Source organism: Hoplias malabaricus, chromosome 3 (genome assembly GCF_029633855.1).
Source record: "Hoplias malabaricus isolate fHopMal1 chromosome 3, fHopMal1.hap1, whole genome shotgun sequence".
Classification (NCBI taxonomy): domain Eukaryota; kingdom Metazoa; phylum Chordata; class Actinopteri; order Characiformes; family Erythrinidae; genus Hoplias; species Hoplias malabaricus.
In genome coordinates this window covers 46,831,218-46,843,249 of record NC_089802.1, presented here as the reverse complement: position 1 = coordinate 46,843,249, position 12,032 = coordinate 46,831,218, and the positions used below count along the sequence as shown (strand labels likewise).

Here is a 12,032-nt window from a genome sequence, read left to right as displayed (position 1 = left end):
CCCTTGAAAAACACAGGCCTGGAGTGTGGCCTGAATCAGAGACTGTGTTTTCAAACCAATGGGAGAGAAAAGGGGAGGAGAAAGTAGGGTGAGAGAGAGATAATGAGCTAGAATGAGTGCGAGTGAGCTAGAGAGTGAGGGGCTCCAAGCTTCCATGGGTAAGGGTCCTGAAAGGACCTAATATTAAAACAAAATGAGAGCATTTGTGTTTTTAAAATCAATTTATTGGTGAAACCTGGCCAGAGTTCTGCTCTGACAAATTCAGAAAGGGACACAAATTGTGGGCAGTGCAGGGTCAATACACACAGGCGTCCATCCGTATATGAACACTTTGCTGGATTTCCAAACTTCAAAGCTTTAAAGTCCCACGTTTTAAATACTCTGTGTTTTTAACGATCCCCGGTTGGCTGCTGCAGCACACACTCATTTAGTGTTGGTCAGATCTTTCTGGGAAAGCAGCCACCCACCTCCTCCATCGCTGGCCAGTCTCCATATGCATTGCTCTTCTCATCATTAGCAACAAGCTGCACATTTAAAGAAAGAGTTTAGACTTGCCACAGAAAATTGCAAACACAAGTTATAGTCACTTTTTTAATCTGTTTAGTCTTTTTACAAAACAGACATTTAAAGAGATTAAAACATTATATTTATAAAATAAGTCATTTAATATAGTCGTTTAATACTGTCTAGATGGATCTTTCATTAGTAGCAAAGGCATAACAAAGGCCTACTGTGGTAAAAAATTGTAATCCAGAGTTTATCTCAGGAGAGCGTAATGGCTTCACACAATCCCATGCCCAGTGAACTGCCTGCTTAAATAAAATTTAAACAAATATAAATATAAAAAATTGCTGTGAACTCTGGACATAAGAGAGATATTCTTAAACAGAGCATGTACAGGTACTCAATTTAGGTCTGTTTCAATTACAAAAGAGACAGTCAGTCCCATTCAGGCTCTAAAATGTCTGTTAGAGATTAAGCCATGTTCATTAGATACTGATTAGCCATAACATTATAGCCATCTCCTTGTTTCTATTGTCATTGTGCATTTAATAATTTCAGCGTACCGTATGCACTTTGTAGTTGTACATACTTTGTTAGCCCTAAATTTGTTGTCTTCTGCCTTGTAGCACCAGCACCAGCACTTGGACTTGACTGATCACTTGGTGTTCCAGTGTAATACTTTTCAAGGTAAATAGCTGATCAGTAGAAGTTCAAACCTTTTCAAACACCCTCTCCTTAACTACTCCTGCTGCTCCAGCGAAAACCCACGTGTCCCTTTTCTTGATTGCGTGGCTCATTTTGCTCCCTAACCCAGCAAAAAGCTCTCTGATCTCCTCTGTCAACCTGCAGAACACACACACACATATATATATATATTCAAATATACTGCTGTTAAAACATAAAATGTGAGAATGAGATGCATCAGTTTACTCACACTACTTCTGGGTTTTCAAATGAGGCCAGTAAAATTATGCTTCCCCTTTCTATCAACTTTAGGAACTCTGATAACTCTGCAATGTTAGAGAAACAGTTCAAATGCAGACATCATTGTGTTCATGTGGCACCATTACACATTAACTGCTTCAGAGGTAAAAATGTTTTGTCAATTAAACGTCACCGGCAGAAAAATAAACTTACCCCGAGAGTAGACATTAAAGTATTCATTCTTCAAAATCTCACCAGTTTCACCTGAACAAAAAATGTGGACAGAAATCATTACAGTTAACCTGCAGAACATTTAATGGTAATAGCTATACACAAAGGGGTTAAACCAGGGGTGGCTCAACAGGCAGCTTCAGTGCCACACAGCTCCAGAGACTCAGGGTCCTGGGTTCCATCACTGTCCATGAGGCTCTGAGGTTTGGTGTGGGGTTTCCTCCCAAAGCTGTTAAAGTGCATTGGCTGTGTGATATTGTTCACAGGTGTGAGTGACTGTGAGTGTGTGGTGCCCTGTGACGGACTGATATCCCGTGCAGGGTGTGTTCCTTAACTTGCGCCCATTGATTCCAGGTAGGTACAAGATCCACCATGACCCTCAACAGGACACATGTAGAAATTGATTCTGTGAAATTTTTGCAATTACTCTACAACTGTACACCATCACTGTCCAAAAAAAAACCATGTATCTCCATTTTTGTGGAACTTTTAGTTTACTGCATCATTTGGACACAAAAGCTATCCTTTACATCGTGTGCAAATCCCAACAGAACCAATAGAAAGGCTCAGAAAATTACATTGGAGACTGGGGAATTTTCACGGAACCCAGAATGTTGAGCAAATATACAGATAGTTCCGCAATGACAGAGAAAGTCATACTGCACAGGTATTGAATTTAAAATAAAATTACCATCATTACTGCCTTGTGTTTGAGAGTCAGGCATAAAACTTCCACTTCAAAACCTTATTAACAGTCTATAGTAGACAGATAATTACAACATAATTAAAGCATAAAACACTGTTTATAAATGTATATATATATACACACACACACACACTCACCCTTCACCACTACTATGTTCAGACCCCATCCAACATTGTCCATTATCCCCCCCATCACACTGGGAAAAAAGTACAGATAAGGCCACAGATTAATAGCAAAGAACAGAACATGTTGTTGTGTTATAAAGAAACAATGCACTCTGCTGTTGTACATACATCTTGTTGTTAAAGCAGATCTTTGGCCCAATCACATTGGCAAGGCCACTGCGAATAAAGAAGGGGAAGTGATCTTCAGGACAATCTTTAGGATGATAGCAACCTGTGTGAGACTCAAACAGACCTGCACTACATCAAACATTTGTCAAACGTCTAACGTTATGACATTATGGTATGGATTATCCAGTGGTAATCAAAGCTCTGGATCATATTGTTGTTTTTAAAAACAAAGAAACAAACAAAAAACACATCATCATCTTCTGAACATAGATGCGGTCCTGAACATTGCACACATATGCAGCACTTTTAAGGCACATGCACATTTACTTGGAATCAACTTTCTGTACATTAACCTTCTGTTATGTTTTTACTATACTTTTTACTATTAATTTACTAAAAGATGCTCTAAGCACTCATGCTCCACTGACACTTTTTGTGGCTGTGGAGGTAGCCTCCACCTAAAGCTTTCCATGCAAGCAACAGGACTGCAAAATAATTTCACATTGCTTTTTATATGAAAAGAAGTTAGGACTCAAATAAATGCTTAATTTCTCAGGATGTAGACTTTGATTGTTAAATAATAAAGTTGTTCCTCTTGGAGCAAAGTTTGTGACTAATTCAACATAATGCACGAAGATCAGATTTACAGCTGCGTCTACATGAAATCCTCTGCAGCTAATGCTTTTAAGGGGAACCTTGCCACAGACCCCTGTTTGAGAACTGCTGCATGTGTCCTGCTAAGGGATACAAATGTGTCCTTGGTGTCACTTCCCTTCTGAGAGCAAACCTACTTGTCTCCCATTTAACAAGACAAGTGCACTCCTGGACCAGACCTGAGAACCAGTTCTTTAGCAAACTGACACATACACAAAGTAAACACCTGAGGCCGCTTCCCAGAATGCACTTTCCCCCTTGACTCAGACTAATGAAACCTAAACAGAGAATCACAAGGAACAGTGCAATTTTCTGCACAACTAGACTTTATTTCTCTCCAAGAAACAACCGTCTAATGGTTTCCTGGAGAAGGTCGAACTCACCTAGAGAATTGCAGTCTGATATTGGAGATTCTGTACCTTGCATCTCACCTGAATTAAAAAAAAGGTTTAGTAAAATGCTTATCTAAGCAAAGTTCACCAATGTAAATGAACACTAGGTGTGACGTACGAACCTTCTTTCTGCAGAAATGCCTTGTTGATAAAGACGCCCCATATTAACAGAAGAGTGAAGGCAACAATGAGTGCAAAGAAAATCCCTAGAAACACAAGCACATTTGGTTTTCCTTTATTTGGAAACAATGCACATTAATTCAAATGATCCGCTGCTATCCCAGGATGAGTATATAATCAGAAAAAAAAGGATATTATCCAGGCACATTTTAGTCACATTTAGATTTAGTTTTAAGAGACCCTAAATGAGTTCAAAACGAAGGGAAATGGGCATAACTGCATTCTCGCAAAGACTTTTAAAGTAAAAATTATACATAAAAAAATAAGGTATATAGAGTTGGCACTTTCAGGAGGACGTCTGTAGAGTTATGAATATAAAGGTACCATGCTGTGCTGCTATTATATTAACTTCAGATTAGTAAAGACTTGACTCCATACACTTGTTCTGACGCTAGGCTTTTTATATTACTTTTCTATTTTCAAATATTGGAAACCAAAAAGTACAAGCATTACATGGTTTCACACTTACTTTTAAATGATTCTACAGCAGCTTTAACTGAAGACCATTGCTCTGTTTGAGAGTAATTTAATCTTGTATGCGCACAGTAAATTTATTCTGACGATGTCAACGACAATCCAAACATAAAAGGAAAATCATTCATTAATCAAGCTTGATTAACGAAGAGATAAGATTCCTTACCTTTCAGTTTCATTCTGTAATTTTCTAAACAGGGCAATGTTTAAATTGTCATATTTTAAAACTGGATGAGTGAAATCTTTAAATGTCTCTGAATTCAACGGTCCTAATGTTCTGTACTGTAAAGCTGTGAAGCAAAGCCCCACCCAGAATCTACACACACACCTTCAACTAAAACAAATCCCCCTCAAGACTCTTAAACAGGGTTTTTCACCGTTTCAAATAATAAACTGGAACAAAAGAGTCCTGTGGATGTCTCACACTAGATTTATGGTCATTTTTATTTTTTTACAGAAAACTTTACAGTCAGTCATACTTACAGGTATTTTATAACATGGCTCAAACACAAGCAGCGGTCACTAATCTTATCCACAAAGGGCTGGTGTGGCTGCAGGTTTTCATTCCAACCAAACAGAAGCAGACACTTTTTAACTGTTTAGAGAAGGAGACTAGTTAATGAAACAAGTAGAATCAGGTGTGCTCTGCTTAACTGGAATGAAAACCTGCAGCCACACCAGACCTGAGTGGATGAGATTGGTGACCCATGCACTAAAAGGCGCAAACGTAAACTCAAACTTTTTAAAAACAGCAAATATAACAATTCAACATAAAATACTGGAATATAAAACATCACATTTTACACTTTACAGTAAATTCAGTGTATTTGAATACACATTAACATGTGTATTGTCTGAATGTCTGAAACGTACAGGAATCCTACTGATTTTCTTGTTGTAAATCAACAAAAAGTAATTTAACCAGTGGAGGCTACACTTGTGAATACAGCTGGAGATGTAAAAAGAATGAGATTTAAAGCATATTCATTGTTTCAAATGTTTTTAATCTTATACAGTGCATTTTATGAGGTCACCATTTCAAATTCCATATTCTCTTCAATGTGCAAGACAAATGCAGCCACACAGTATCACACCGCTATTACAAATTCGTCGACAATATCAAGATTCCAGAGTGTATAGTTTGTTCACATTTACCAGCATCATAACAAAATATATACAAAACCTGTTAGTTTCAAGTGATCAGTAAGAAATCAAACTAAAATATTCAAACCCACATCCAGACTGGATTTAATGTTATTAATATCAACTATGCAACTGCCTTTCATAGAAAAAAGAGGAGAGGAATACTGGTATGACAAAAACTCATATGTGAGTAGATACAGTACTACACCAAAGTCAGAGACAACCACAAATTCATTCATTCCAGTAAAAATGACCACAAGGTCCAAGTTAATAACATGATATTTCAGGTTGAATTTGAACATAAATTCAAAATGGTTGGCAGTCCAAAGCTCCCGTTGTAGTTTTGTGTGTGTGTGTGTGTGTGTGTGTGTGTGTGTGTATATGTTCACTGCCACTAGTGTGTGGCTACAAATTGTGGACTAATAAAGTAATTATTCTTTCCTCTTCTTAAAAAGCAGAACTTTCTAAAAGCATTTGAAAATGTATTAAACTGTTATAGAGAGCTTGGGAAAACTAAAAATGTGCAAGAACTGGTAGTCCACAAAAGTGTCACAACCACATTAACACCAAAGCTATCAACAAGCTATTACTAAGAAAAAAGAAAACAAACATAAAACTACAAAAGCAGTTCTCAGAAAAAGTGAACCCAACTTCTAAGAAGTGGAAAAATATTCCTGGTTATTTCTTTGAAAACCTGAGAGCAGGTCTGCTGAAAAGATACATTCCTGTAATAAAGGCAAAGAAAGACCACACTAGATACTGTGATGAAGACGTTATATTTAGTGTTGAATGTTGGACATATCCTTCCTGCTTCCATTCCTGAATGAATTCATGACCATTTTTACAGGGAACAAACAAATGAATGGTAGTTTCTGACTTTTGCACTGTACTGTATGTAACACCTGCTCAGGTTTAAAAATGCTAACAGAAATGCTAACAGTATAGCTGCAGGCATCTGGTGGGCCTGACTTTTGGGGAAGTCACCCGATTACACTCCCCACAAGGCTTAGTGTCAAGAGGAAAAGCAAATAAAGGGAAGAAAAACCCTGAGATACAGCAGCAGCAGTCAAAGCCACACTTCACACAATAAAAAAGAGGAATATTTTTAAAAATCTTTGGTTTATGTTTTGAAGACTGTAGGCTTTGCAAATAACTTACGGTGTACAAAAAAAGGAGATAAAATAAGTTAGGCCTAGTTTGAAAGGCATTTTGCTCATCAGCTCCTAATAAATCATCATATTCACAAATGTTTCCAACATTCTGTATAATTCAATCGTTGAGATGTGAACAAACTAATTTGGAGTTATTCTGGGGTAAAACAGTGCATTGTGGAGAAACCCACCAACAGTGGTGGTGATAATTCTGAAAAAGGCAAAACAGTGATTAATCTGAAGTTAAGATCATCAGCATCTCGTCTCCACACAGATAATAAATATACAGTTAAAGCTAAAACTTCATTTAAAAATGATTTAAACAGACAATAGAAAGTTTATTCTATATTCATATCTTCCTATCACCACCAGTGCAAAAAGAATACAAATATAAAAATCTCTGCATGTCTTTCAAGAATGTAGCTCTTTACATTCAAACCATTCTGAACTACGGTTAACTTCTTAAGGATTTCATTACGCAGACATTTAGAAAAGCTAGAGGAACTGCCCATAAATAGTTATGATATCCACCCTAACTTAAAATGACATTAAAACTAGGTGCAGAAGTTAGAGCTGAAAAGGATAAACTGTTATGAAGGGTAACCTCGCGAGCCATGAAAATCCTGTTTCGCTTGGATTCACTCCAACAGGTCCTGAGGGAGAAACAACGTAAATAAATTAATAAAAAACACACATTTCACCCGCATTATAGAACAAGGACTGTGCAATGGATACTCACAATTAAGTTTTAACACTTCGGGTCATGAACAAAAGAAACACAAAAAGCATACATTTCTCACCTCGTCAGAGTCGTCTTCTCTGGGAGCGCCACTGTGTTCTTCCATCTGCCTCAACACAGAGTATCTATATGTGGCATCACTGTGGGCAAGATTAAACTTATTTATTATATGTATGCCAAGAATATCGACATCTGCTTGTAGTCAGGCTCGGCTAATTTATCTCTAGGGGTGTAGGGAAGAAAAACTACATACATTTTTTCTACACTAAGCGTTGCCTTGTAGGCGGAGCCGGAGCACTACTCACCTCTGAGGAAAACAGTATTTGCGAATAATAAAGACAGCAGCCACTAGAGCAGCTAATGTAACGATAACTACAGACGCCACAACCCCGGGGTGAAGTCTCACCTACAGGACACAGTTTACTATTGATTAGAAGGATATTTAAAAGTAAAGTGACACTGAACACTGCCTCTCCAAAACAACTCACCTCTCTCACCTGTGGAGGGACCGCTGTGGACTCTGAAACACTCCGAAGACTCCTCACAGTTTTCCCTTCTCCAGCTCCAAACTCAGCTGAAGTCAAAGCGGCGATTGACTGTCCCAGCATGACAGAAACAGCCGCACACAAGAGTTTAATTTTGGAGCAAAACGTATTCCTATATGTGGCCATCTTTGTTGACTTCCTGCTAAAGTTGCGTCAAACTCCGTCTTTCTTCTGATTGGTCGATTCTAAACCGCGAACTTGAAGGACATGATAGGGCTTAAAATACACTTCACCGATCACTGGATTAGGAACACTTACCTTGTATCTACATTCATGGTCCATTATATCATCTCTACTGACCACAGTGGAGCACTTTGTAGTTCTGAAATTACAGACTGTAGTCCACTTGTTTCTCTGTATACTTTCTTATCCCCTGTTATTTATTTGCTGTATTGTGACAGGTGATGGAAAAGAATCTCCGCAGACACGGTTAAAGGTGTAAATACATCTTTATTTACAGAAACAGTGTTTTACGGGTTCTTAAGGATCCCGTGAGTGCGGTGTCCGATTCAGCGCGCTGTTCTCTCTCCCCGGCTCTTGGCTAGCACTCCAATATATATGATTCTTTACCTTTCCAAATATAGGAATATGGAGTTTGTTTAACATTTGCATATTCAAGGGACAGAAAGAGAGAAAAGATTTATAGTCTCCCATCATCCTAAACATTTCCCTCTTTGGAGCACATACACAGAACAGTGAACATCTCTTAAAGGCTAAGCACCACTTAATGGACCGCCATGAATATTTCACATTATTTTAGTTGCTGACATATATAAGTATGAATTAAAATGAAAATAGCATGCTTAATGTGCTTTAAAACTGATAATTTTATTAACTTGACGGAAAAACCCGAGCTCGCTACGGAAATTCTTGAACGCCACTATGACGTCACTGGTGGACAACAGGTGAACGCCGCGGTAAAACACCGTTATGACCGACAATTATGACAGTATCTAGCGATAGCTAAATAACCAACATTATTCATGACAATAGCCCAGCAATAAGCTGAACTCAAATTTAGAGGTACCGTTATTCTTGTAAATGTGATTGAAGTCGAACTCGAATTCATCCAACACTATAAACCTCCGTAATGCAACTATCACTACGTAGCCGAGTATAATCTGAGCCACCGAGTTTAGCAAGTCAAGCTAACGTTAACTAACACCAACTAAAACAGGCGAAGTAAGTGTACTTACCCTGTTTACCTCCATGTTACAGAGGCTCACTGTACAGCTGTGACTGATGCACTTGTACCAGAGCAAGACACACTTTCACACCATTACACAAAAATGCCTGGTTCTGTGGGGCGGTGTGTGACCGCGGTAAAGTCGACATTCACCCACGAATATCCTGGTTATTTAAAAAAACAAAATGTACACGCCAAATGACTATTTCAGTGCAATTATTACATATTGTGAACTTATTCACACACACTGGCGTTCAATGTTTTTACTGCTGTAAGATGTGAAAATATCATTATGTGATTTACAGATAAGTTCTTTCTGACGGAGAAGCGCTTTAGCGACGCAACTTCTTTTCAAAATAAAGGTCTTGGGTATGAGGCATTTAAATATCAGCATTTAAATACGTAAACCCTGTAACACACTTTTGAAAGCTGATTGAACATCAGCTTCCCTATGTGTTGCATATAAACCTTGTAACAAATTTGTGAAAACAGTTTCTATGTCAGATTTTCTATATTTTCTGTTTCTGGACTAGGAAAAATGGGTTTCACAATTAAACGACATGACCCACAGACCCAATTTCAGACCTATGATGTAGTACACCCAAGGACCAATACCCTTCATGCTCGTTTGGACATGTGAACCTTGTAACAAATTTGTGAAAATAGATTCTTTGTCAGATTTCCTATATTTTCTGTTTCTGGACTAGGAAAGATGGGGATCATAATTAAGTCTTAGAACTGCACATTTTTTTTTAGGTTGGGTGTAGATGCTCTAAAATATATATTTTTGAACATAAAATTATGCACTATCCTGCTGAACTACAGGAACTGTTACTTAACTATTTACATCAACACACACAGGGACATATTACACATCAGTGCAGTGTGGACAGTGCAGGTCCTGTCCAGTTTGAAAGAATGTCTCCCATTCTTCTGGTGTCATTGCCAGACATTTGTGGTGGAACCAGAAATTGCACACATTACATTGTATCTGCAGAGTAAAAATTAAAAAAAAAGAAAAAAAGAGAGAAAAAGAAACATGTAATTGATTGTTATTTAGAGACTGACAAACGTTGATCTATTACAACAAACTGGAATACTGACCCACTGTGTATAAGCATACATTTCTCACCTCGTCAGAGTCGTCTTCTCTGGAAGCGCCACTGTGTTCTTCCATCTGCCTCAGCACAGAGTATCTATATGTGGCATCACTGTGGGCAAGATTAAACTTATTTATTATATGTATGCCAAGAATATCGACATCTGCTTGTAGTCAGGCTCGGCTAATTTATCTCTAGGGGTGTAGGGAAGAACACATCAATCCATTGAAAATATAGGAAATCTGACATAGAATTTGATTTCACAAATTTGTTACAAGGTTCACATGTCCAAATGAGCATGAAATGGGTCCTTGGGTGTACTACATCATAGGCCCGAAATTGGGTCTGTGGGTCATGTCGTTTAATTGTGAAACCCATTTTTCCTAGTCCAGAAACAGAAAATACATAGAAACAAAAAATCTGACATAGAATCTGTTTTCACAAATTTGTTACAAGGTTTACATGCAACACATAGGGAAGCTGATGTTCAATCAGCCTTCAAAAGTGTGTTACAGGGTTTACGTATTTAAATGCTGATATTTAAATGCCTCATACCCAAGACTTTTATTTTGAAAAGAAGTTGCGTCGCTAAAGCGCTTCTCCGTCAGAAAGAACTTATCTGTAAATCACATAATGATATTTTCACATCTTACAGCAGTAAAAACATTGAACGCCAGTGTGTGTGAATAAGTTCACAATATGTAATAATTGCACTAAAATAGTCATTTGGCGTGTACATTTTGTTTTTTTAAATAACCAGGATATTCGTGGGTGAATGTCTGGCGAATATCGAACGCTGAGCCAACTTTACCGCGGTGTTGGACCGCGGGGGTAAGAAAGTATGCAGAGAAACAGATGGACTACAAATATGTAGAGTATAACAAGGGATTCCTCCCTTGTTTACTCTTATCCCTCCTAAAGCTTAATTTAATTGCAGTCAAATTGATATTTGATATTTCAGCATATATAAAAATGTGCTAGAAGAAAAGACATTGTCCAAGTACACACTCCCTATTATCAATCTTTATTTTCAAAATGCTCATTCGTCCATTGTTTGCAAGTTCATCTCCGGGCACACACTCACATTCACAAACACACTCACACCAATGGACACTTTCTGCACAGCCAATCCACCTACCAGCATATGCCCTTGAACTGTAGGAGGAAACACACTCAGAATGGGCAGAACTCCTCAAAGACAGAGACCCAAGGTAGGGTTTGAACACACAACCCCAGAACCAGGATTTCTGTGGCTGTGACACTACCTGTAGTGCCATGCTTCCCCCAATAAATGCTGAATTAATATATCTAGGCATAATTGAAGGCTCAGATACTGTTTATTGTCTGTTTATTTACATACTTTTTTCTCAGCAAAGGAATACATGCTTTACATTTGGGTAGCCACGACCTAATGGTTAGAGAATCGAGACCCAGCCGGAACAGTCACCAGTTCGATCTCCATGATTGGTGCAATGACAAATAAATATATGTTATACACTAAAATCTGCAAAACAAAAATAAGAAAAAAAAATCCTGTCATGCATGTCTTTGGTACTTGTAGAAAAGGAACAAAAAAATGGGTCTCTGCCTGCCTTATGTCCAGCCAACTTTGACCAAGACCAGCACCTACACAGCTCACCCACCTCCAAAACGAGCCTCAAGGATGGGTGATTCCTGCTCAACTTCCATCTTCTGCCCGGCTTTATTTAGAACTGCAGATTTTTCACCCTCCTCACAATAAACTTTACTAATATATCTCTCACTGTTACTCCATAATTCTTCAGTAATACAGCTCTTTGTTTATATACTG

At 38.0% G+C, this 12,032-nt stretch overlaps 1 protein-coding gene across 3 annotated transcripts; it reads right to left on the bottom strand.

Annotated features, from left to right (window-relative positions):
- Positions 1-233: 233 nt before the first annotated feature.
- On the bottom strand, positions 234-5,196 carry si:dkeyp-67f1.2 (uncharacterized protein LOC556106 homolog). 3 transcript variants are annotated; one of them, XM_066666676.1, is made up of 9 exons: positions 4,842-5,196; positions 3,827-3,910; positions 3,696-3,743; positions 2,659-2,782; positions 2,503-2,561; positions 1,642-1,692; positions 1,439-1,514; positions 1,221-1,347; positions 234-524 (listed from the first exon to the last, which is right to left on the bottom strand). In XM_066666676.1, exons 3-9 carry the CDS (start codon positions 3,736-3,738, stop codon positions 438-440), a joined length of 567 nt encoding a protein of 188 aa, XP_066522773.1. In that variant the 5' UTR covers positions 3,739-3,743; positions 3,827-3,910; positions 4,842-5,196; the 3' UTR covers positions 234-437. The 3 variants fall into 3 exon arrangements, with proteins under 3 accessions (XP_066522773.1, XP_066522771.1, XP_066522772.1); XM_066666674.1 differs by lacking the exon at positions 4,842-5,196 and adding an exon at positions 4,525-4,632; XM_066666675.1 differs by lacking the exon at positions 4,842-5,196 and adding an exon at positions 4,525-4,632 and having other exon boundaries at positions 2,659-2,743.
- Positions 5,197-12,032: the final 6,836 nt, after the last annotated feature.